The 25964-nt window shown below is 34.7% G+C and overlaps 3 protein-coding genes across 4 annotated transcripts; all 3 read right to left on the minus strand.

Moving 5' to 3' along the window:
* Positions 1 to 844: 844 nt before the first annotated feature.
* On the minus strand, positions 845 to 15418 carry LOC115967801 (vacuolar sorting protein 3). Of its 2 annotated transcripts, XM_031086947.1 has the most exons (15): positions 14048 to 15418; positions 13587 to 13862; positions 13217 to 13413; positions 13089 to 13157; positions 12768 to 12909; positions 11426 to 11698; positions 11245 to 11317; positions 9840 to 9888; positions 7975 to 8263; positions 7701 to 7756; positions 5827 to 5895; positions 5608 to 5719; positions 3064 to 3153; positions 1698 to 1868; positions 845 to 1261 (listed from the first exon to the last, which is right to left on the minus strand). In XM_031086947.1, exons 1-15 carry the CDS (start codon positions 15203 to 15205, stop codon positions 1169 to 1171), a joined length of 3117 nt encoding a protein of 1038 aa, XP_030942807.1. In that variant the 5' UTR covers positions 15206 to 15418; the 3' UTR covers positions 845 to 1168. The 2 variants fall into 2 exon arrangements, with proteins under 2 accessions (XP_030942807.1, XP_030942808.1); XM_031086948.1 differs by lacking the exon at positions 13089 to 13157.
* Positions 15419 to 20298: 4880 nt separating this feature from the next.
* LOC115966501 (ATP-dependent DNA helicase pif1-like) lies at positions 20299 to 21858 on the minus strand. The gene has a single exon (XM_031085726.1). The coding sequence runs from the start codon at positions 21856 to 21858 to the stop codon at positions 20299 to 20301; it is 1560 nt and encodes a 519-aa protein (XP_030941586.1).
* A 153-nt stretch (positions 21859 to 22011) lies between these two features.
* LOC115966502 lies at positions 22012 to 25256 on the minus strand. The gene is made up of 3 exons (XM_031085727.1): positions 25205 to 25256; positions 24806 to 24886; positions 22012 to 24572 (listed from the first exon to the last, which is right to left on the minus strand). The coding sequence occupies exons 1-3, from the start codon at positions 25254 to 25256 to the stop codon at positions 22012 to 22014; spliced, it is 2694 nt and encodes an 897-aa protein (XP_030941587.1).
* Positions 25257 to 25964: the final 708 nt, after the last annotated feature.

A 25964-nucleotide genomic window follows, 5' to 3' on the forward strand; every position in this document is an offset into this window, starting at 1 on the left:
CTCACCTCTTCGTTGGCGAACTCTCCCACACACTACCAATTGATTTTTTTTTGGGAGAAACGCACTATCAATTGATTGATTAGCTAAAATCGTCTACACCTCACATTCAAGTGGACAGTCGAACATCATACGAGTCCCTAGATCTGACACTTTAATAGATTTGCACATCCAAACTCCAAAGTAAAAAATACACATCATAAATCCAAATTTGCACACCTAATGACAAATGACAAAATCTAGATTTACACATCATTCTTATCATAAAGTAAAACACAAAAAAGATGAGAACACAACCGCAAAGGACCTAGCAAAACGCAAAAAACCAATAACCCACACCAACCTTCAAATCTTTACTATTCTCATTGTTTACTTGTATAATGCATGTAATATGTAGTTACATCACCATCACCAATTGTGCATTCCCTTAACAGAGAACTATAGGTACCATCACAACTGCACTTGGATATGAGTTCATGGAATTTCCATGTGGTTCTAATAATCACAAGAACAAAGTGTGGCTCCCAACTTGGTGGATCTTTTTTTCTTTTTTTTGAGAAGGAACTTAGTTGAATCCTTAAGCTACAACCCACGATAGGAAGATGATGTGTATCTGTCATGTGCAACGCACATGACTTACTTAACCACACTTAAAGTAATTGTGCACAATCATTTTAAATGAGTCATGTGCATCACACATGATTAGGACTCATCTTCCTATTGTAGATTGAAGCCTAAGGCTTCAACCAAGTTTGTAGTTAAACTGTTAACGGATTATGATCCTTGGAGAGCTAGTTGGAGGTCGTTTTGGTCGTGTTAAAGAGAGATAAAGCTGCGGAACTCAAATATACACAACATCCCAGCAACGCATAACCATTAGCAAAAAAATTGAGGCATTTACAATGTGGAAGCAATGCATACATAGTCAGTGTACCAATCATATGATGTTGTGCCGTATGTAGATTCTATGGTTATACTCTACAAAGATGATACTTCGATTTATGCCTCTAACATGAGCATGTAAGGATCTTGACCTCCACTGAACTTCATTAACACGCTTCCAGAACTACTACAGACTCTAATTTGTCAAAATCTGGAGGTATTATTTCGAACCCCGAGCTGTAGAGCATTAAAGTCTTGAACATCCACAGCTACATCATCTTTCTCTAGATCATCGGGTCACAAGCCAACCCGGTTTGATTAGAATATCTTGCTTGAAGTTGCGACCTGTGACAGAAGTCGACTCACCCTGACGACGAAAACACTGCACAAGAAAGGATGTAGTTCTTATCATCAATCAAACAAGGATGCACACACTTAACCCTTGAATGTTAGAAGACTTATACTGGATGGTCACAACTTCTATGAAATTCTAGATTAATGAAGTATGAACTGGTTTACTTATTTCTTTTTTCTGTTTTTTTCCTGGTTTACTCAATTGTCCATGTATGATGTATGTAAAGAATACTTTGATCAAAAGCCATGAAGACAATGGATGGGGAAAATATTTTATCCCTACAACTAGTAAGTAGTAACTACTAGGATCTAAAGGGATGAAGTGCATTCCTTTCCCTGTGCCCCATCAGCAACCAAATGTTTTGGAAAATAAAGAATTTCTGCAGTGAAATCCTGAAATTCAATGCCCCATACTATTCCAGAAATTCATCCTCATTGAAATATACAAGGTCAATATCACAAACCTTGTAACAGACGATGGTATCATCTGGGTACATTGCAAACAGTTTAGTTCCAAGTCGGGCATGACAGGAATCACAAAGGCTCTCATCATTGATCTGGACATGTCTTGATCTTTCCTCCAATCTTGCTAACCTCGCATCGACGTCTACAGCACGGGACATATTACGCACGATCTGAAATATTCATTTAGGCACAGATCAAATTAAATACTTTACAACAGGCCTAATTTTGTTTTATTAGTAAGTTTACACACCCAATTGGTTTTGAACCCACAACCTTACTGTCCACCCTTTCCTGAGGGGGAGGAAGTGTGTGCTACAGTAAGTCTGATTTCAAAGAACCTGACTCAAACCTGTCCCTCTGATTCGGTAAAACATGTGGGAGCAATTGTCAAACTAAAAAACCAGGGCAGCGATGAACAACATTACTGGTTTTTTAATATTTTGGGTTTGGAAAGTTCTGTAAAATATGGAATTGGTTCTAGTTTGCTGCTTTGCTTCAAAATCAGTTTGCACATGTTTCCATGAAAACCTAAAATGCAATTAACATATAGTTCAGCAAACTGAATATGGAGCACAAATACTTTGATCAGGTTTTTATTGATTTAAAACCAGTTTCGATCTTCTCCACAACTTTAAAAAAAAATTAAAAAAAAAAGAACCAATTTGACCAAATGATTAAATCTGACAAACACCCCCTAATGTATAGCAAATGGAGCTGTCAGCCTGTGAACAACAGGAACAAGCACAAGTGTGCACACACACACATAGATGATTGTAAAGGTAGATCATAAACTATGTTGACTTCAGTTATACTAATACCATGGCTTTATAGTAGATCATCTTGCTCCCATATTAATTTGATCTACTGCAACGACAGTGGTTTGAGGAACCCAAATAGATCTGGCTTAATGTCACCCATAATGCAATGTAATTCAATGAAGGCCTAAAGCAATGAAGGGGTTTAAAGGGATATGGATAGAATAGGTGAAAAGAACCTTTATCATTTCATGTTGTTACCTAAGGCAGCAACAAGGCAAATCAATGATTGGTTAATGTAACTATGATTAGGAGAGCAAATCCACCAAGTGGGTTTTGGACCATATAACCTCACCCTTCACCCACACTTGAGAGAGGAAGAGTTGTTATTTGAGACAGGGCTCATTAGTAATGTTCAAAGACCAACTAAAAGATAAACCATGCTGTTACATTTACGAAGGAACCACAATAAAGCTTAAAGATCAACTAATGCAACTATGATATGGAAAAGAACAAGACTGAATATTCAAAAAGGTCAGCGACATTTGTTACTGTAGTTCATGATCCTATTGTCTCATCACGAGAAATCTCAAATTCAAAATAAATTTACCTGCCCTTGACGATGATGATGAAGGCGAGCTCTAAACATTCTCAATATTGTCTCAGAGGCTAGTTGGAGGGGCATATCTGGAGACAATTTCTGCCATATAGGAAGCAACTTTTTGGTAAGAACATAATAGCTTAAAACTCCCAACCAGACTTCTAAAGCAAACAAACTTCATAATCTGTTTAGATCCCTAGATTTGGCATTGTATTGGACTTTGGATTTGCTATTGGAGGTTCCAATGCCAAATTGTTTAGATGTCTAATAAGTTTGGAGTTGGCATTGAATTCCAATTCCACACAAAAAGTAAAAGTTTGGAATCCACGACATTGTATCATGCGACAATCACTGTACATCAAATTCAAATTGTGTATATGGATTCCAATTTCTTAACTATGTATGCAACACTAAACTTTAGATGGCCTTATGCATTTATTCCTTTCATAGTTTACACGTAAGTTTAAAATGTTACATAATTCCATAGCCCTATAATTGGCCGACTAACAATTCAACCAACAGTTGATAAAACCAATTAAAAAATGAAAATTAGCTATGTCAGACTATCAATAAAAATAAAAACTAAAATCACAATAGGGCCACATAAGTTAATCTAGAGAATAATAACCATGCAATTCTCCCATTCTTATTTGAGCTTTCCCATCAATTTAGAATATAGGAATCTAACCTTCAGACTCTAGTACAAAAATTCCATGACTTTGCATGCTGAGCCCATTTTCAACCCTAATTTTTTCTCTCTTTAGCATGAACCCTAAACATTTTTAAAACCACATCTTCTTCTTCTTCTTCTTTTATTTATTTATTTATTATTATTATTTTTTTTGATAAGTAAAACCACATCTTCTTGTTATAACTGACCACCACAGTGTTCAAAGCCTCCCAAATTCCTTTAACTCCCTTTTGTTCATAAAGCAAATCTGGCCATGATGGCATATTTTTTTACTCAGTTTATTAATGAATAGAAACCCGCTTCCCCACCAGGCTCTTATAAGAGAAGGAAGTGCTATTTGGTCTAGAGCTCATTAACCCCAGAACCCATACCATCTTAAAAATAGAAAGCCTGAATATTTACCGAGTTTGAATAAAACAAGCATAGATGCCATCATCAATTCATGCTATGAGGGTTCCATCTCTACCTTGTATAATGTAATGAACTAAAATCTATGGAGGGGAAAAAAAGACATCATGGATTTTTCATCCATTGGCTGGGGAAAAAGGGGGGGGGGGGGGGGGGGGGAGGTGGTTTATAATTAAAGGGTGTGGCCTTACTAAAGAAAGCAATGTGTAACATGCAATAGGAGAAAACTTCTGGTCAACTAGAACCTATCTTTGTTATAAAACAGGATCTTGAAATACTCTACGAGAATGAGGGGCAAGATAGTTTTATCCAACTCCAGAAATCTTCTACATTAGTAGTGGTAGTAAAAACGGATGGGTCAATTAAGGAGATTATAGAGAATAAGACTCCAAATATAAAAAATGATGGAAAAGAATACATGTGGCCGCTAGAATAAAATGATGGAAATATTAATCCAAAAAAAGAAAGAATAAAATGATGGAAAAGATTTTTTTTTTTTTTAATAAGTAATAAGAATAGTATTAATCAAGAGGAAAAAACGAATAAAGCAAGTACAAGGTGTTCATGATGGTGAACACAAGAAAAAGCAACAAACAACAACAAAGATTAAAAAAAGCAGCTTAGGTGATAATACTAAGAGAAGAAAGAAAATGATGGAAGAACAAGTCGAAGAGCCCCAGCACCTAGTCCAATCAAACAGAGTACTCTAGCATAGAGCTTGTAACTGAACAATCGATTTCTCTTTAGCCTCAAAAGAGCGCCAATTTCTTTCCATCCAAACAACCCACATCAAACAACAGGAACTATATTCCAAATGTCCGAAGAAAATTTCCCCAACCAAAAGCTCCAACAAGACACCAAACAATCCACAAACCTGGCATGACCCATTGGATCCCAAATACCTGTAACATTCGTACCCACAACGAGTGAGCTACAGGACAATGAAGGAGAAGATGACCCATAGTTTCCTCATTACAATAACATATACAACACCGATCGCCAACCCAAAAAAATTACAACTAGACTTGATTGTTATTGTAGATAAAAAATCAATGTTTGAAGTAAGAGGTATTAGTAAGTGCCTAGTCACCTATAATATAGTTCTCATATTCCGGAACAAGTTATAGACGAAAACAATGGATTTGCACTACTCTATGTGACAAGTTTCTATAAATGATTACACTCTCCAATCTTTCTCAATATGTAAAACCAGATGTGAGAATTTTTTTTTTTTTTTATTGGTAAGCTACACACACCCTAATGGGTCTTGAACCAACGACCTCACCCTCCAACCAATTATTGTGGGAGAAAGAAGTGTCAATTGAGCTATAGCTCGTTGGCAAAACCAGAGTATAAGCTTTAAAGTCTGTAGAAAGCAAAACAATTCTTAAAGCAAGAAGTGAATAATGGACAAACAGGTCATGTATGCTTGTGACTGAAAGGGGATGTAATACCTCCAAAACTTGCAAAGGATCCAATGATTCTCCATGATTGTGTAGAAGGCGAACAGCAGCCTTAAACATTGGCTCCTTACCGTCTTGTGGATCCAAATACATATCGAGTAACCTGAGTCATCATAAACAAAGAAAGGAGACAAAGTGCATTAACAAAATGCTACACACTTGTTTTATATACACAAATAAAAAATTTAGGGAGAAGAGAAAAAAACCAACTGCATATAGGCATCTGGTCTGCCAATCTCTGCACAATACTGTTCAGCTGCTTCACTATCTTCCAGTTTCCTGAAAGACAAGTGTACATTAATCACATATATCCAGCAATTCACTTCTCACTGACAACTTTTAAGATAACATGAAACTCACAAGCTGGCACGTGCTCCTAAACCATGAATGTTTAGGGCTTAAATTCCTTTATATTTTCAAAATTCCACAAAATATACCCAACAAAGCATTTATCTAAACTAATGCTAATTCAAACCACGTCTCTCTTTTTTCTTTTCTTTTTTAATTAGTAAACTATACACACACCAAGTGGGTCTTCCAGCCACAGCCACAGCCACAACCACAAGCAGATCCTCTGCCTATTCTTGGACAAGAGGTACCATTGGAGCATGGACTGGGCATGTTAGGAGACTGCTAGATGTTATCTCATGATATACACAATTAAGAATGAAAGAACAAAATTCTTCAGCAGATTTACGCAATATATATATATATATGTATAGAACAGAAACACAGTTGCATTGAATTCAACTCTGAGGTAAAATGCTTAGAAAGCTATCCGCATTCACACAAAAAATATTGTAACGGTTTTCTATCCCACAATATTGTAACGGTTTTCTATCCCACATCCTCAAAAATCCCACCACTATTACGACCTGATCAAAGTGACATTAGCTACAATTCTTGAGAAATAAAATTTAGAAGTTCAACGCTTTTTTTGTTTTTTTTTTCCCCTCTGTAATGCATCTTGCAAGAACAAGGAAATTGATAGACTATACATCCAGTGCCAAGAGCCTTGTAGCTTAGTATCATAGTAAGCTCTCCTTTATTAGGAGAACCAAAATTTGAATCCCCTCTCCTGAGTTGTAACTATTAAATTATCAAAAAAATCAATACACCCAGCCATGGAAGCTAGACCACCAGCCAAACAAGCAGAGGTTTCTCCTGATGTCTCCAATCTTAGTAGAACTTTAAGGCATTGGTTAAGGTTTTAGAGAAAAAGATGAGAGGAAGAGATTTGAGATACCATGCACACCAACATGAGGCAGTTCATATGGGACAACATCTAAAGGTCAATGATCAACATGTCAATTCCACATACCAAATAGAGAAAACAAACGTGATAAACTATCACTAATCCCAAAAGCTTGAGCTGATAGAAAATTGTGAATTTAATCAATTATCTATTATTCTGACACTACACCCCACATATAGGCCCATACTCCCCATTAATAAAGTGGGGCCCAATAAATGGAAGTTTTAAATTTTTAAATGGGAGGAAGAGTGAAGAAGACAACGTTCAAACTTAGGACCATTTGCTCTGAAACTATGAAAAATAATTTTTTTTTTATACAGGTAAATAAAATTTCATTAAAAACTTTCACTGATCCCGAAAGCTTAAATTGATAGGAAAAGGTATAATCACTTATAAACATTATTTGAGAAAAAATGCATAAGACCCATGTAAAACAACTTTTCTCCTATCCTTCTGTAAATGATGGCAAATTTTTTTCCCCCTGAAGTAATTAAAAAACATCTGCAATTTAAAAACAAGACTAAAGAATGTAGTACAAGAGAAGCCACTAACTGCTGTAATCCAATTAACGAGTTATCTCAGAAGTAATAGCTTCAGCTTAATTACATAATGCTTAGTACCCTAAAACTTATCTCCTGCCATTGGCTCCACATAAGACAGAACAGGATAAATTCTTTTATTGAAATCTTCTGAGTGCAGGACACAAGTATTGTGCCCTCAGGTGTCTTACACGCAAATTTTCATATACGAGAAGTGCCTATTAAAAACAAATCTAAAACAAAATTGAAATGGAAAAGTAAAAAGACTGTAGTTAAAATTTGAAACTTACAATGCCAAAATTTGGAGCACTAATGCCTCTTGACCCAGTTTTCTGTAAAGAATTGCCTGTCAAAGTCAGGAATAATATTTAGCAATAAGCAAAGACCATTTACCATTTGGCACTAAAAAAGTATCAATGCCATTCATGCCTGACCTAACAACAGTTTGAAAGAAATAATGCAAATCATTAGGCAGTAAACGATCTCAATAGTACATAATCAGAAGATTCAGCCAAGTCAATGGGCAGAACCAACAACAAAGTAATTATAAGAGTTCCAATGGACCTTTTCCAACCATAACTCCGATCCTTCAATCAAGTCAAGAACTTCCTCTGGATCATACAAGTCTGAAGACGACAAAAATATCTGCAGTCTTTCTCGAAGTGGACTTTCAAAGATCGAGTTCATTCTATTATCAGAAATTACTGTCTCATCTACCCTTCCAATGTCACTGTTTTGATAAGTATTTTCAGCTTCAAAGGCTTCAATTGCTGATTTGGCAAGTGATAGAGCATATAATGTATGGAATTGAGTATCATCACAGTCCTGATCTTCAATCAACCACTGGAGGTACCTGCGAAATTAAAAGAGGTGAAAACAAATTCACACTCTGAAAGGCACATAAAATAAGAAAGAAGCTTCAGAAGCATAGGGGGGAAAAAGGGGTTGAGAAAAACATGAGGAACAAAATTTTGTAACAAAAATAAAAGATACCACATAATTGTGTTATGAAAGACCTGTATTATATATAGCTTTGAAATAATCTCACAGATGAGAAAAATAGACTTATAGAAGAGCAAACTGTACCGTTAGTTATATGAATCCTTTATCTCTTACTGTTATAGATAGTCAAACAACACTACCTGAACGGTAACAAATTTATGGCAAGGACACTTCAGTTCTTAAAGACTATAGTTGCATGACTTATAATTTTAGGTCATACAACTATAGTCTTCAATAATTTAATGTATAGTTCAAGAAAAAGACGTCTTATACCCTTCCTACAACCTTAAAAATATACACCTTTTAAATTGAATTTGACATGAATTTCAGCTGTATCAAAGAATATCCTAGGAGTTTCCATATATATAATAATTAAAAAAAAAAAGAAAAAAAAAAAGAGGAATATCCTAGGAGTATTTGATATATTTTCCTTTCTTTTTTGTCATTCAATATATGTTACACACAGATAAGGCTCCCTCTTTTTTCTTTTTTTCTTTTTAAAATGAAATTTTATTAAAAAAAGAAAAGGGAAGGTCAAGTACGAAGATGTTAATCAATACCTTTCCAAATACAATCACAAAGACAAAGAATTGAGGCTACCTCATCAAAGTAACCTGCTACATGCTCATGATAGATGAGAAGGGCAATTTGAATTAGTACTATTTTCTGACTTTCCCTTCATATATCATTTAAGAAGGCATACAACAAATTCTGGACCGCATATTGGTGCTCTGACACCAGTCCCAGAGTCTATGGATCTTCACAATTCATATAATTTAGCTGCTCTCTTAAGTAGGCTGGATATCATAGCCCCATATCCAATCTACAAGTTTCTTAATGAAAAACACACAGCCACAAAAAAAAAAGGGCCTTTTATATTGAAAAATTGAACAACAGTTTTGACAGCAAGGTTTCCCCCCTCCCCTTTTTTTGGATAACGAGTGAGAAATCCAGCCTTGGCCAAGGGCTACCCAACAAGCTTCATTTTTATTTTCTTTACAGTTTTTTTTTTTCAGTCTTTACAGTTAATGTTTCTTTACCAAAAATCAAAATCAAAATAACAAAATAGAAACTGTAAACAATATTAACAAGCAGCATTGCATGTTTACAGCAATGGCTAAAGCTTATGGATCTGTAATCGGGCAAATAATAACACACAAAAAAAAAAAAAAAAGGAACAGAAGTAATTAACTTTTTACCAACATAATTCTTATTTTACAAGTATAAATATGATCTATTAGCTTTAGTTCCAGTGGGAGCTTTGTGGTCTATCTATCATCGTTTTACAAAGCTAAAAAAGTGAACAAATCAAAATGAGAGAGATCCCAAGCAGGTGGAAGATGAGAGGTTGAGCACCCTTTGATATAAATAACTTCATACAATTATACTGCTGCAAAGCTGGGGTGCAGTGTATGTGATGAACATACCTTTGAAAAATTTCTACCTTTCTTGGATCAATTGCTGAAATAACTTCATCTGTGATAAGTAATGAAATAATATATTAGACCGGTTACAACAAAAACAAAAAGGAAAGGAAAAAATTTACAGAGGCCTGCAGCTAGCAAAATTTAATGAACTCTTTTTCCTTTTTTTCTTTTTGAAATGATGATATCTGTATTAATAATTGAAGTGTAAAACAATCTAGGATGACAATTTAAGCATACAGGCTACATACTCAACTGCTGCTAAAAATTTTAAAAATAAAATTAATCCAAGAAGTGACACAAATCAGAGGGTCGACACTCATCTTGCTACAGCCAAGAAAATAAAGAGATGAATATGCAACCTTTATCTTATTGAGTTTTGTATTTAGTTTGGTGGGTCGCCTGTATAAAAATATTAGCAAAAGTTTTGGCCAATAGACTTAAGATGGTGTTAGGGAAGTTAGTATCTAAATATCAAAATACTCTTGTCCGAGGACGACAGATCTTAGATAGCTAATGAGTGCCTAGACAATAAATTAAGGGACAGGATACCTAGAGTGGTACTCAAATTGGATATAGAGAAGGCTTATGATCATGTGAAATGGAGTTGCTTATTGTGGCTATTAGAATGAAACGTTTGAGCAGTTGTTGCTGCATTGCACTATTGCTAGGGAGCTATGGTCTTTTGCATTTATGGCTTTTGGGGTACTTTCAGTGATGCCAGGCCAGGTCATTGATTTGTTAACCATCTAGAGATAGGCGTTTAGAAGTCATCATAATAGGGTTGTGAGGTAAGTACACCACATTGCATTATGTGGACCATATGGAGAAAGAGGAAACATTGGATCTTTGAGAACAAAGAGAAATCCATGCAAGATATTTAAAATAGCTTTTTGAGATCTTTGTTCAAATATTTTTTTTTGGGGGGGGGGGGGGGTGTGTGTCTTGTGTGTTTGGACTTCATGAGTGTCTGTTTATAATTCTTTATGGGCACTTACATTTGAGCATTTCTTCTTCCTAATAAATTATTCTCCTATCCACCCCCCCCCCCAAAAAAAAAAGCTCCCTACATTTAAAAAATAATTATATATTGGTACAACGTGATGCTTACAAAAATTTTCACTAAAGGATTTATAAAAAGAAACAAAGAGGAAAACCAGTGCGATGTGAAATAAATTTCCAAACGTTGCAAAACACAAAATAGGATGGCATGAACCACCTGTGATATCCACATGAGAAAACACAAAATTATTGGCTAAAAGCCCATAGCAGGAGAAAGAAAGATTGGCACCCATTTGAATCAATATACACATGCATATATTCATACGTGTGTGCGTGTGTAATAAATATATAACATCAGAACCAAAGTTCATCATGAGATGACCATTCTTATAGGGATGGGGCCCACCTGGGGAAAGTTGATTGGCTCTTTTTTCTGATGTTAAAACTTGAACAGCAAGCACCTGGTTGATATCAGCAACCTAAAAAGAGACATCGGGAAGATCCTGATTAGCCATTAAGTACATCAAGCACATTCATTATTAGGCTTTCTTCAAAGATCACCAAACTTGTATAAGAAATGCGCATACCCATCCAAGATGTTGTAGAACCAAATCTTGATCAGAAGATTCCTCAAGAATCTTTGATGCCTCAACTGCAGCAATCTCCTTACTGGAGATACCATTATTACTGGTATCCTGTATGTCATTCTCCAGAGTGGGGTCTTTCCAGAGACCAGTTGAATAATTCCTTGCCAAAACGCGCCAAATAGCAAGAGCTTTTGAGCTAATCCCTTTACTTGCATAGAGGAAGGCAAGCGTCCGTTGGTGGCCAGAGTCATCTAATAAAGTTTCCAACTCCTCCTGCACCGTCCATGCAAGTTGACCGGTCATCCTTCAAGCAAGCTCCAGACAACGGACTCTGTTTTTCAATGCATTGGAATACTAAGATTCCAGTGTACCACCAACCTCACATATTGCATTGTCTTGAGGTCTATAAAATAACTTGATCCAGACCCAACAACTAAACAAAAATGCAATGTTTCCAAATCCATAACAATTTTAGATGGATCTGATGGTCAACCCTTCCAGTTCAAACCCTATACTGTTTTTGAAGAAAGCGCCCCCCCCCCCAAATTTCTCTCTCTCTCTATCTCTCATAATTGTTTGTTTTTAGAACATTAGCATGAACACAGGTTCGAATTCAGGCCACAGGGACCAAGCTGATGAGACCACTGTATAGTTGTCTGATAAAAGAATGTCAGTTGACTTAATCTCCCTCTTCTTTTTTCCCAGTACACTACTGCTTAATTGTTTTGTGTTCTCATTCTTAATCAAATCTTATTAAAAACTTCATTTCGTTTGTTTGATTTACAATATACATCTTAATGGAAAAGCCAGGCATAGCTTGATTAGTGGTTGAAATCTAAAACTGTGTAAGAAAAGCATGGATCTAGAGTGACAAAATTAGTTTTTGTTTGTGATCTTACTGTTCGTTCAGTCACTTCTTCCTAGGATTTTCTTATCTAATAAATGTGAATTTTCTGATTTTACTTTCTTTTTGTTTCTCCTAGAAAAGGTAACCAGAATAACTGAGAACCATTTTTCTAGACAAGTAATTTCAGAGAACTTTTCTCATCCATTTTCCTCAAAATTCTATTTTATTAGAAACCATAATTCAATGTTTCCAACTTCTTAATGCTCAGGTTTTCTAGTTCTTCTTTGACTCCCCTCAACAATTATTTACACATGAAGAAATCAGTTTTTTTTTTTTGGAAAGGGGAGGGGGGGATGCGGTTCTGTCATAAGTCCCCTATTAGTCTGGACAAATAATGAATATATTAACTTAAGAAAGCAAAGGATATACAAAATGTATGTATGTGTGTGTGCTCAGACAGGTCTGTGTGTGTCATATGTATATATTGGTACATACCACGATACAACTGTTTTCTGAAGATGCCAGCTTTTCCATGTCATTAATACGATTTAAAGCTCTATAAAGGTACATTAATAGTGTGTCAACTCCCTCTCTCACTGGCAATGTTAACTCTTTCTCCTGATAAACTTCCAAGTACCTATAGTAAGAGCAATAGAGTTAAACAATGACACCACTGCTCAGATCAGATCACATGCCACAAAAAAAAATTAAAAAATTAAAAAAAGTATTAAAACAGTCTGATGAGGGGAAAAAATGTGGATCATTCTTCTCTAGAATGCTAGCATAATTTAAATTGAAAACTAGATAATCCAATACCTGATCCTGCACCACCCTCCCCCGTTTACTTTACCCCATGGCACTGCAGTGGTTAGGGAGAGAGGCATGCTGCAGCAATTACACAAGGAAAAAAGAAGAAGACACACCAAGTCAAGAAATGTAAGCACCTGATAATGTTCTTGATTGCTGACTCCAATAAATCAGCTCTACTTGGTGGATTCAAAAGAAAATCATCATCTATTAAAGTTTCTACACCTGCTTTTCTCAGGAAGGTAGCTCTTTGGATAGCCAACAACCCATCATCTACAACATCTTCAACAGGTTTAGGGGGTGGATGCAAACCCCAATATCGGTTTCTAGGAACCTGAAAGTATGGTATCATCAATTATTAGGCAGATATTGTATTTTTTATTTTACATTTTTGGTTTTTTTGAGTGAGTTTATAGTTAGCATAATCAATGGTATGAGGTAGAAGCAATCTTTGACAACAGGGTACGTACGAGTAGACCAAACATAGACATTAGAAAAGATGTATACCAGCAGTGACCAGCGATTTGGATCTCGCATTATAAATGGAAATATTTCAGAAGGCTGCATTGTCTCTGACTGCAAAAAGTGATTTACTGCTTCCTCAAAATGCAGGTCAAACAGCAATAGAAACCCCACTTGAGCATGAACAAAGGAGAGCATATCCTTTGACAATTCACCATCACACTCAAGTTCCTCCACCAAGGCAATGGCTTCTTTAAAGTTCTTCTTTCTCAAAACGTCTTTGATTTGTTCTTCAGAAGGTAATTTACGATAGCAAATAACCTAGTAACCATTTAACATGAAACAGGAGAATTTATCAAGACCCCTCGAGAACAGAACTAAAAAAAAGCTATTGGTTAAGGCATAATGTGAACATCTAAATACAACACAACTTGTACCCTTTACATAACAAAATAGACCATCAATTGTAAAAATGGGTGAAGCCCCATCAAGCTAGATTTACATACCTTGTTGGGTGTTGCAACAGCAACAAGTTTCCCACTCCCAACTTCCTCATCAGCAACAACGCTAGCTCCAACTCCTTCCCCACCAAAACTTATCGATTGAATACACCTACCCGACTTCTTATGATACACCTCCATCTTCCCATCCCTCACAACAACCACATAGGAAGACATCTCCCCAATAGAATCCGGTCCGCCACGCCTGAACACCAAGCTCCCACCAACTGGCCGGCCGTGTTCATCGACAAGAACACCCACATTGTCCACTAACAACAACACATTCCACTCTTTCCACAATAATTTGAGCCGTGGCGGGGTAGACATATCCGGCAACGTAAATATAATCCCGCTTTGTCCCGTAACACACGAAAACAAACTATAACCGTTAACCGTACCAACAACTATGGAATCATCAAGCCACACAAGTGTGATAACCCCATCGATACATTGAATTTCTTTCAAAACCACGAGAGAACCGTATACGCCATTAACGTCAACGTCGGTTTTGTTCACTCTATTGCCTAAAACGAGCTCTACAAGTATCAATCTTTTACCAATCACAACTGCGAAAACGAAGTGACCTAAATTATTAGCTTCACTCTGTTGCTGCTGCTGCTGCTGTTGTTGTTGCTGTTGTTCGGATTCTTTGATTTTCAAACCGTTTGATCTGATTCCACCACTCAACCTCTGTAAAAGCCGTTGACTCGCGCTCGCGTACTCCGAAGAAGAAGAATCAGCGGTGCTGTCGATGAAATCCGTACTCTCGGTTTGATTACCAGTGCTACGAAATCGCCTGGTGATCGCGGAGACTCCTTTGAAGAAAGCGAGCTTCTTGGCGGGCTGTGACAGAAACGAATCGAGCAAGAACAGAGATCCATCGGAAAGAACGAGAAGCTTTGCGATCTCGGGGAGGACGATAATGCGATCGATCGGGGAACCATCGGCGACCGTAATGGCTTGCAAAAAGGAGGTGGTTTTAGGAGAGGATTGGAGGAGAATTAGGGTTCCGGCGAGAGTTCCGATGTAGATAAGGGTTTGGGAATCGGAGACGGTGGAGATGGCGAGGGATCGGGTCGGGGATTGTGAGTGGGTAGAGAGGTCAAATTGGGTGAGTGGTTCGAGAACGGTTCGAGCCCTGGGTTCGGGCTCGGGCTTCGCCATGAGGTCCGTTCGAGTTCGAAAGTCTCAATTTTGAAAAGAAAGAAACAAAAATTGAAATATTGCTGCTCTTTCAGTCAATCTCAGTGCTCTCTCTGTCTCCAACTAACAAGATCCGGTGACAAATGGATTCGGGTATGGGTCGGTTTTTTCCCCCAAAATACTATTCCCTCTCATCGTAGGAAAATTTGGAGATGACTTTGGGGAATGGAAAACTTTGGTTGTGAAGATAGAAATGTTGTTTGTATAAGTTTACTATTACGTACCTTTATTTTATTTTTATTTTTTTTTTGGGCATTATGTATCTTTATATTAAATACAAAATTTTCTTTAAAAAAATACAAATTATAATTATTATAATAAAATATAATAATAAATAAAAGGACACAGCATTGATATGGTTGGGTGTACAACCAAAAAAAAAAAAAAAAGTGTGGGTGCATCCAAAATAAATTAATTAAAAATAAAAAAGAGTTGTAACATATAAAGGCTTAAAATACTTGTGAAGTAAGGGTAGTTAAGTAATTTGACTAAAACTCACATTCTCCTCTCTATTTTCTCACTAATTTGTAGATACTAGTCGTTAACCCGTGCGATACACGGAAAAGCTACCAATTTTTTCCAAATGATGTGACATTAGGTTTTGGAATTCAACATTGATTCTTTGGTAGCACATTCTTAATTTTCAATTTCATTTATTTGATGTCTTCCACTAAATATTGAATGCATTCATTATATTTAAAAAAACTTTGAAGTTTAGATATTGTTTTTGAATTCCTCTTGATTTTAAAGACACAACTATTGAATCTGAACAACATACCAATGCAAATATTAATCACTTAAAATTCAAAATAAATTATTTAAACATGATAAGTTACAATTCAAATTAAGTCTCATGAGTTTTTTAAATGTAAAGAGAATACTACAATATTTAGAAATGAAATGTATATAGACAAACAGTTAACGCTATGCTAAAAGAAATCCTCAAATAACTAAATATAAGAGTTTAATTCCTCTATGTTTCAATTTAAAACCAAATTGTGCATAAAAGCAACAAAATTTCCTTTGTTCCAATACGTCTTTAGTATCAAAATCACAAATTTTTTAAAACCAAATTGCTATGTAGCACGGGTGCGTTTCGGGATTCGGGTGCGGGTGCAGGACTCGGCAATTTTTGAAAAATGTGGGTGCGGGTGCAGCGGGACTCAGCGATTAAAAAATTATTAAAAATATTTTTATTTATATGTTTAATATATTGCTAAGCATACTTTTTCACATTATACAAACATATACCAAATTTAAGAGTAATAGTAGATAATAACTAAAACATGATTTTCATAAATTAAACACAACTCACAAGATTGAAACTAAAACATTCCATGATATTTGGAAATTAAAATACAACTCACAAGTTTGAAATTAAAACTAAATAAAAGATAATCAATAAGACAATCAAACACCAACTTCTTCATCATCAAGATCAATGTGAGGAGAGGAGCTTATGTTTTGGCGTTTGTGTGAAACTGGGCTGAAGTAGGGTTTAGAAATAAGTCAAAACGGTGCGTTCTGCACCTTTTTTTTTTTTTTTTTTTGAATTTCGGCTTGAATCGGCCGCTTCGGCCGATACGGCCAATTCAGGCCCGAGTCGGCCCGATTCTGGGTGAATCGGCCCATGTCGAAGCCGCGTCGGCTCGCGTCGGCGAAAAGCATGTGGAATCCACGTGGCACGACGCGGCGGGACGCGGCCAGACGCGCGGGCAGCGGCGTCCCCTGCGCGTCGCCACGTCCCGCCGCGTCGGACGCGGGTGCGGCACCTCTGGTGCCGCATCCGTGCTTCATAGCCAAATTGTGTATAAAAGCAAAAAAATTTCCTTTGTTCCAATATGTCTCTAGTATCAAAATCACAAATTCATTAAAACCAAATTGTGCATAGAAAATCTTAGAGATTGAAAGACAACTTTAAAGTGTTTTTTGTATCTTCTTCCTTTGTTGCTTTGTAGTAGTCCCTGAATATGCCCTTTTGTTTTCCTTGAGTACAGATGTTGGTGTGAGTTGCACATTGGTTTGAACATCAAGTTTTTGAAATTTTGTACAATCACCATCTTCTTCAATTGATAAGTTGTTGCTACATTCATTTGAAGTATCACTGATGTAAACCTAGCAATAGAATAGGTTGAGGAATGTATTACAACATATACATCTTAAATATCATATTTGTAATTTTGCTAAATTAAATAATACTTACTTCTGTCATTTTATCAAGCTGAATTGCTTTGTCAGTTTCTTCAAAAGAGTCAAAAAGTTTCTTGATAGTAAAGAATTCCCATCCATAGTTGAGATTAAAGTTATTTAGTTGTATTTGGAAAACAAATTGTTTTCCTTTCAGATTTTCTATTTGCACAGGAAGGATGACTTCATTGGGCTCCTAACAAAAGTAACATTTTCAAATTGTACATTGAAATAAAGTAGTAAATATTAAATACTAATTTTATATTCGACTTTCTCACCTCTAAAGATTTATTCAAAAGGTCTTTGGCTGATATGTTGTGTAATTTTTCTGCTTCTGAATCAAATAAAATGAATATGGCCATTCCTAAGCTATCTTTAACCTTTAATTGAATTCTATACCTGATAAAAGAAATGACATATATAATGTTAATATCATATTATTTGTTGTGTATTTTAATATAAAAAGTAAACATTTTCATTTTGTGTACCTTGGGATTGGGAAGCATGCCTTTTTCTTGCAATTGTCACACCATAAAAATTCATCTTTTGAGTTTACCTTTTTACGACATACTTCGCAAGAAATAAAGTACCAACCATAACGATCTATGTCAATGTTTATAATTTTTCCTTCACAGGTAAAGATCGTTTCCTAGAAATTGAATTTAATATCAATCAATTTATAATTTTATAGTTAAATTTTGTAAAAGCAAGTCTAAAGTACAAAAAGCAATGTTAAGGACACAATGTTATTGTTGAAGGTATATTTTTTTCTTACCTTATTATCAGAGTCCCACATAACTTTTTTGATTTCACTTATAGTTCTTCTGTTGATGTTCATCTCTTCTTCAATTGATACTTGTGGTTTGAATTGCTTGGGCATTTGTATTATTGGTTGGTTATTTTCCACCAGTCTATTATATTATATAAAGATATTAGACATAGTATTGTAGACTGTAAATATATTAAAAATGTGAATCCAAAACAAAGCACTTACTGATCTTTGAATTCAGCAGTCTCAGGAATGTCCAAATCAATATAAACTCTTGTTCCACTTGTTGACGATAAGTTATACTCTCCTGGAATGCATAGGATTCATTAGGAAAAAAAGTACATTGAAGTTTCACTGAAATGATTACTGTAATCAGTGAGAGGTCTAGATTAGAGAGCATAGTATGTTGTAGACATGTACAATACAGAGGTAAATAATCCAACTTTGCTATGGTAGATAGATGCTAAAGATAATGACACTTGAGAAAATGTTTGTCACATTTTGAAAACCAATGGATCCTAAAAACCATGCTCTTGAAACGGATTAAAAAAAGAAAGAAAAGAAAAATATCTTTCAACAATGAAAAATGTAAAGGGAGGGAATGAATCTCCCAACAGTAAGTGATGAATACCTTTTTAATTCTTATACATTGAAATGATTATTCTCTGCTCAATAATTTAGAGACAATTATCTTGATTCATTGGATGCTTACATAATAATTTAGCCAAAATACTTTGTATTTCAAACAATTGGATGATTTCTTATGTAGTTCAGAAGATGGTTATAAAGAGAATTAGAAAAGAGAAATGAACTTGCCTTTAAAAGTCTTGACAATCAAACATGTAGCAATTATGATAAAAGGGCCTGGATTTTCAGTAAAGAAGCTCTCCTCAACTTCATTTGCAACTGATCCCCAAAGTGTAAGCTTTATTTCATGTCCTCTGTCAAAAATTTTCAATGTTACAGTGTAAGTTCATATAATATAAGTGCATGTATTGATTTATCAAAAATAAATAAAGAAATAAAAAGTGCTTGTATTGAAAATAATTTCTTTTTTTAAAAAAAAAGACATACTCTATAGTCATGACATTTATGTTTCTCATCGAGACATTTGATCCTTTGATGCAAGGTTGCTCAATCGGTCCAACACTAATCACATTTGCAATGATATCTAGGCATTAGAAAGATGTGGATGTAATTATTTTCATATATAACAATAATATAATACATAATTATTAATAAATTTAATATAACGCATAATATATATAGAGATACCTGATAGCTGGACATGTTTATTAACGCGTTCATGTATTTTATTGTAGTCAACAAATTCGAATTTATGACGCGGTATATCAACATCATCCTCCTTTATTTCCTTAATGCTAGTTTTCAATGTGAACATGATCTTGATGTCATTGTCTACTAGTCTATACAATGCATTGCCATCAACCACTTGAAAATAAGAGAGTTCATAAAATTTTCCTTCTTGCAGAAGAGGCTTGAACTTTTTAGCAATATTATTTTTAATGATTGCATGTATTGAATTATTCTGCAAGTAAAGTGCATTAGTTTTATATAGATAGAGTTCATGGTATATATAATGATCAAACAATATTAAAAGCTATAGAAGAAAAACAAACCTGCTCATCGATTAAAATCATATCTAAACTAATAATATCATTATTTTTTGAGTTGATTGCATTCCACATCCTTGATATTCTGACCATGACTTTCCAATTTTCTTTGTGTTTGTCTATACAAAGCTGATTAAGGAGAGAATATTGCATCATCTTGGATCCCTACCTGCATAGATTAATAAATTTGAAAGTTTATAAAAATTCTCAACTCGATTTAGATACTGCATAGAATAAAACAAAACAAAGCAATATAACAAAGACATCAAAAAGTAATTAGCTTATTAAAGATAGAAAATAGTAATTAGCTTGTATTCAATTATGTTATAAACATGAAATTTAACAAAACAGTAAGCATATACGAAGTGCATAAATCAATTTGGAGAAGATAAACAGAAAAAAAAAAAATATATATATATATATATATATGAAATTATGTTACCTTTATTAGTTGGTTTCTTGAGTCAAAGATTGGTAAAAACTTCTTTATACACAATATTTTTTGTTTCAGACTTTTTTTCAGTGTCATCGTTAATGATGAGGAATTTTAGGCCATTTCTGCTTGTAACTCTAGACACTGCAACGTACAATTGCCCATGACTAAAAACAGGTTTTGGCAAATACACTCCAACATGTTTCAATGATTGTCCTTGGCTTTTATTTATAGTCATTGCAAAGCACACTGAAATTGGAAATTGTCGTCTCTTTAAAACGAATGGCCATTTTGAATCACTTGGAGATAATGTTATTCTTGGAATGAACACACGTTTGCCTATATTAGTGTCAGTTATGATTTCTGCTTCTATCACCCATGTAGCCAATCTTGTTATTATGAGTCTTGTTCCATTACAAAGACCTTCATTCTGATTCAAGTTTCTAAGCAACATTACAGGCAAACCTATTTTTAATGTCAGTTTATGGTTTGGCAATCCTGGAAATCTCAACGTGTTCAAAAATTCAACAATATACAGGAGATCTTGGTCAGGAACATTTGAAGAAGCCTTGCATATAGAATCTGAACTTAGATATTCATGAACTTCTCCATTTAAGGATGACACAATATAGTCATTTAGTTCTTCTACAACTTCATTTGTAGGGGCAAGAATTGCCCTATCCTGTAGGTAACTTGGATCTGTGTATTTATTTTCCAAACCTGGATATGTGTTGTCAATAATATCTTGCATTGGATTCTCTGAAGGTTGGATAATCAAATCACTTGGAATTGAAATGTTGTAATCCCCATCTCCTTCTCCCAATTCACCATTACCTATTTTAAGAATCCACTCACTAAAGTCCTTTATAGATGATGTTTCTATTCCACTCATACCGTTCTGTAGAAGTCTCATATTTGTTTGGAGTTTAAAGACATTACAATCATTCCATAGATATGACTTGCTAATTGAGGATTGGACTATATCTTCTCGTCTTCCCTTTCTCACAACTGGAAGTATTTGTCGAAAATCACCCCCTAGAACTACAACTTTACCACCAAAAGGTTTTTCAGCATTTTGAGGATCTTCAATTTGTAGTATATCTCGTAACGTGCGGTCAACAGCTTCAAAACAATTCCTATGTGCCATCGGTGCTTCATCCCAAAGTATAATACTTGTTTTTGAGAGAAGTTCCGCTGCTTGTGTTCTTTGCTTTATGTCACAGGTAGAGTCATCATTTACATTAATTGGGATATGAAATCTTGAGTGAGCAGTCCTTCCACCAGGAAGCAACAAAGCAGCAATTCCTGAAGATGCAACAGCAAGAGCAATTTTGCCTTTTGATCTTATACCAGACAGGATGGTTCTATAAAGATACGTTTTACCCGTTCCACCATGTCCATAGACAAAAAACATTCCCCCTCTTTCAGTAGCAACAGCTTCCATTATAGAATTGTAGATTATTCTCTGTTCATTGTTTAGGCTAGAAATTAGGATCTCATGTTCTCTTTTCAGACTTGATACATCATACGACATTTCTTCTTGAATAAGTCTATTCCCATTCTGAATAAGATCCATATTTGGCTGGGGCATTTGTGGATAATCTCTAAGTGATCTTCCATATTGTTGGAGGATTTGTTCGATTTCATACAATCCATAATTTCTCAATTGGTCATCTGATAAAATTAGTTCTTGGAAATGGAGGATACGCCTTTGCCTATTTAGTATATCTTCTGTAATCAGTTTCTAGTTGGATTCCCAAAGACTTAATGGATCAGCTACCTCACAGAACAATAGCATTGTAACAAATAGTTGACGCAATTGTTGCCCACTGGCCCAATTCAAAGCTTCAATTAGGGAATCATGCCATTCTTTGTCATCATCAAGAAGTCCAAGTGCATAACAGGCTTCCTTATAAGTTGGATAAGTAACATCATTTATAGTCCTTAATTCTTTAAAGTTTCTTGGACCTTTGACAATGTTAAGCAACATTCTCAAATAAAACCTTTCACCACTTGAAGGATGTGTGTAATACACTCTTCCAATACAATATTTAGATTTCCTTCTTTGCCATTGCTTATCATTACTATGCCATACCCATTTTGTAGGAAATTCAGCATAAGTCAACTCTCGTGCATCTTCAAAAGCCTCATTTGTTTTCATCCATTCTGTAAACTTTGTTTCTTCAATACCAGGTATATTTAAAACATTATCCAAGCTTGTATTTTCCGGATAAATGATAGGATGTTCGTCTTCCAAATGAAAATTTAATCTTTCAACAGGTGGATATCGAAACTGAATTGGAAATTCAAATATTCTCCAACATGATTCAGAAGCTGAAATATATCTACAATCCAAGTATGCTTTTGTCTCATCAACAACAATTTCGGTCTCTTGTCCATCACTCCTAATATTTGGCAAATTCTCTTCTACAACAACTGTTGCTCTATCTGATCCCTTGTTTATATATTTAAACAAATATTTGATCGATTGAGATCTATTACACCATTCTACATTCAAATGGGATTGGTACTTCACCAAAAGATCTACATTATAAGGTACAACATATCGGTTATCCAAAAGAATTCCGTTCTTCTCTATTGTTTTTCCATCATTTCTCCTTCTATATACTGGAAAGCCTTCTTCATCAATTGTTGTTTCTTCATAAAATCTTTTCGGAAAATGTTTTGTACATTTACCATTCATCATGCACGGTGATTTCGGATTTGCAGATCCACATGGCCCATGCATCATAAATTGTTTTACAACTTCATTAGCAACAGGATCGTCATCTGGATCTGGTATCTCAGCCATAATGATACCATCAATGTCTGTTGGACTTGGACACTTATCCTTTGGATCCAAGAATAGAAGAATATGTGCATGTGGGAGTCCTCTTTTTTGGAATTCAATTGTATACACAATAGCAATAACTCTTCCAAAATGAGATTTATGCCTCAAATCATGTAATAGTTCATCTAATTTTATCTTAAAAACCCTTGCTACAATATCTGGCCGATCCTCATATTTCAAGCCTTCTATAAATTCTAAGGAATGATTGATTTCTGACCATTTTGGATTGCAAGTAAATGTAAGAAATAAATCTGGGTAACCTGCCCATCTACATATCGCCATTGCATCTTGATAATTTTGAACCATGTACCTTGGACTTCCAGTAAATGAGGATGGTAGGACTATTCGTTTGCCTACGGTAATGGGATCTGTATCACCACGAAGAACGGCATCTTTCAAACCATAGTACAGCTCTGACCTTAATTTTTTTTGATTGAATCTAACCCATTGTAGTCTTTCTTCTTCGATAGAAGTGTATGCATCCACTATAAATTGTTGAAAAAGCCTCCTACCAAGCAACAATGTCTTGCCCTCATGAAAGCGTTGTTGAAGCCTACAAGCATAGTATTCTCTCATTGTTATTGATTCCCTTTTTCTAGAATTGCTCCCATTCAAATTCCTATAAGGTATACCAAGCATATACCCATCCTCACCATACGGAAAAAGTAATGGATATTGCAATGCCATAAAGCTTGGATGAGTTCCATTTATACGTTGCAATCCTAAACTTCGATTCTCAACAATAATATCTCTATTAGAACTTTCAATATTAAAATCTCCAACAATAAGAGCAGCTATCTCAGACGTTACAGGTAAGTCATATTGCCTTTCATCAGAATTGCGACTTCGTATTAAACGAATTCTGACATTATGTATATCTGATTCATCAAATCTGTCCCTGACCATTCTAAAACATTTAACCAATTGGTTACACTGGTCTAACATTTCCATCAACCCGGTAACAATATCTGGATCCACATAATTTCTATCATCTTCACGTATAACTGCATCAATTCTATTTTTAACTTCATTATCAGTTTCATAAATATAAAGCTGTGCATACTTAGGTTTTTGGCCATGGACAGGAAGAAGTGATCCAATTCTATGATGAGTTTGACCATTTACACGAAACACATATGGACCAGAACCATTATTCACTGATCTATCAACATTACCCCCCAAAGAAGTGAAAGCAAAGAGAGAGTTGTAGATTCTTATCCCTAGTTGAAAGTTTATTGATCTCTGATCACTATTAATATTGAGTAAGTTTCCAAGAAAGGGTGGAGGTTCTTTCAATAGAGGGAGTTGAACTCTTCCTTCAGAACAGCACAAACTAAACTTCAGTTTTGTAGGCGTTTTTGATTTTACAGTTCTCTCTTCATACCAAAGTTGAGCTCCACAATGCTCACATACTATTGTTGGAGGTCCTAAATCCAATGGTTCCGTAAATTTTCCTATGACAACAAAAACAAAAATTCACTTTTTCTTCCTAATTTTAGAACTTTTTTGGAAGAACTAAAAAATGTAACACTTACGTTGTTTTCTGCTTTCATCATTAATGCTATATTGTCTACGTCGAATACTCCTTTCAAATGGCTCGTCATTTCTTGTTCTTGTTTGGCCTAGGTTACATACTAATTATGAGTTTTTTAAAGAAAAATATTTTTTTAATATGTCAATATCATACCCCTTCTATTTCTCTTTTCAGATAAAATTAATCTTCGTCTCAATCTTGCATAGAAAGCAGAGTCCATGCTTGGGGAATAAACTAAAAGCAAAACATTCACAAAATTTTAATTCATAAATATAACTATATAGCAAAAACATATATTACAAATTAACATTTAGATGTTATAGAAAGGTGAAAAATTGAAGAAAAATATAGCATTCACATACTAACTTCAGAATTAAAAAAACATAAAGATATGATTATTTGATAAAATTCTCAAATTCTCTCTACAAACATATTACCAATAAATATACAATAAACAGTACAGAATAAAAGAAATACTGGTAAATACCTGACTTTCCCGATCTTGTGGTTGTATTACCAAATAAGCAAGATATCAAAATTCTAAATCCCTACCTGCAAAACCAATAGAAGACAATGATAAAAGCAGATTTAAAACAGCAACCATATGAACACTATTTAGGAATTCTATCAAACTCTTGTGAGAAGCCAATAACAAAAACATATGTACAACCAACAAACATCATTATTATGTACACATATATACAGCCAACAAAAAAAAAAAAAAAAAAAAAAATTCTTGACACACACAATGATAGTACTTGATTTTTTTTTTAATAAAAAAAATAAGGATTGGTATTTGGCACTACTTGGGTTTTTTTTTTTTTTTCTTTTAATAATCAATAGGGGCTTATATTATTCAAGAAAAATTGTTACCAACCGGTTTGACAATTGCACTTATCTCTCATGAACTCATTGTTCATCATTCAGTAATTAAGTTTTGGTTTTTTGTTATATTAAAAGTAAACTCAGAGTTTTTGAAGCACCCTACTTCCTGTAAGAGAGAGCATAATTTTTTTAAATTAGAAAAAATAGAAAATAAGGATAACAACTCTTATGAAAAAAAAAGAAAAAACAGACATTTTATTTAATCCTTTATAAGTAACTCGTTAAAATAATTTCAAAGCAATGATTTTTTGAGCATTGAGGGTGATTAGTCAATAATAATTTTCAATTCAAAGGATATTGATCAATTTGAAATAAGAAGGAATATCACGTAATTTAAAAAAACCTTAAGGGAGATCATGTAATTTTTTAATGTAGAAGGTGCTAGAAATTATTTGAATGCGACATAAACGCATCTCACTTAACAAAA

Source organism: Quercus lobata, chromosome 11 (assembly GCF_001633185.2).
Source record: "Quercus lobata isolate SW786 chromosome 11, ValleyOak3.0 Primary Assembly, whole genome shotgun sequence".
Lineage (NCBI taxonomy): Eukaryota > Viridiplantae > Streptophyta > Magnoliopsida > Fagales > Fagaceae > Quercus > Quercus lobata.

Coding starts and splice junctions, on each gene's coding strand:
- LOC115967801 (XM_031086947.1), bottom strand. CDS start 15,205: ATGGCGAAGCCCGAGCCCGAACCCAGGGCTCGAACCGTTCTCGAACCA. Junction 12,910..13,088: donor GGAGGGTGGTGCAGGATCAG/GTATTGGATTAT, acceptor CTCTTACTATAG/GTACTTGGAAGTTTATCAGG. Junction 8,264..9,839: donor AAGGTAGAAATTTTTCAAAG/GTATGTTCATCA, acceptor TTAATTTCGCAG/GTACCTCCAGTGGTTGATTG.
- LOC115966501 (XM_031085726.1), bottom strand. CDS start 21,858: ATGCCCCAGCCAAATATGGATCTTATTCAGAATGGGAATAGACTTATT.
- LOC115966502 (XM_031085727.1), bottom strand. CDS start 25,256: ATGGTTGCTGTTTTAAATCTGCTTTTATCATTGTCTTCTATTGGTTTT. Junction 24,887..25,204: donor GTCTTCTATTGGTTTTGCAG/GTAGGGATTTAG, acceptor TTTTGCTTTTAG/TTTATTCCCCAAGCATGGAC. Junction 24,573..24,805: donor TGAAAAGAGAAATAGAAGGG/GTATGATATTGA, acceptor TTGTTGTCATAG/GAAAATTTACGGAACCATTG.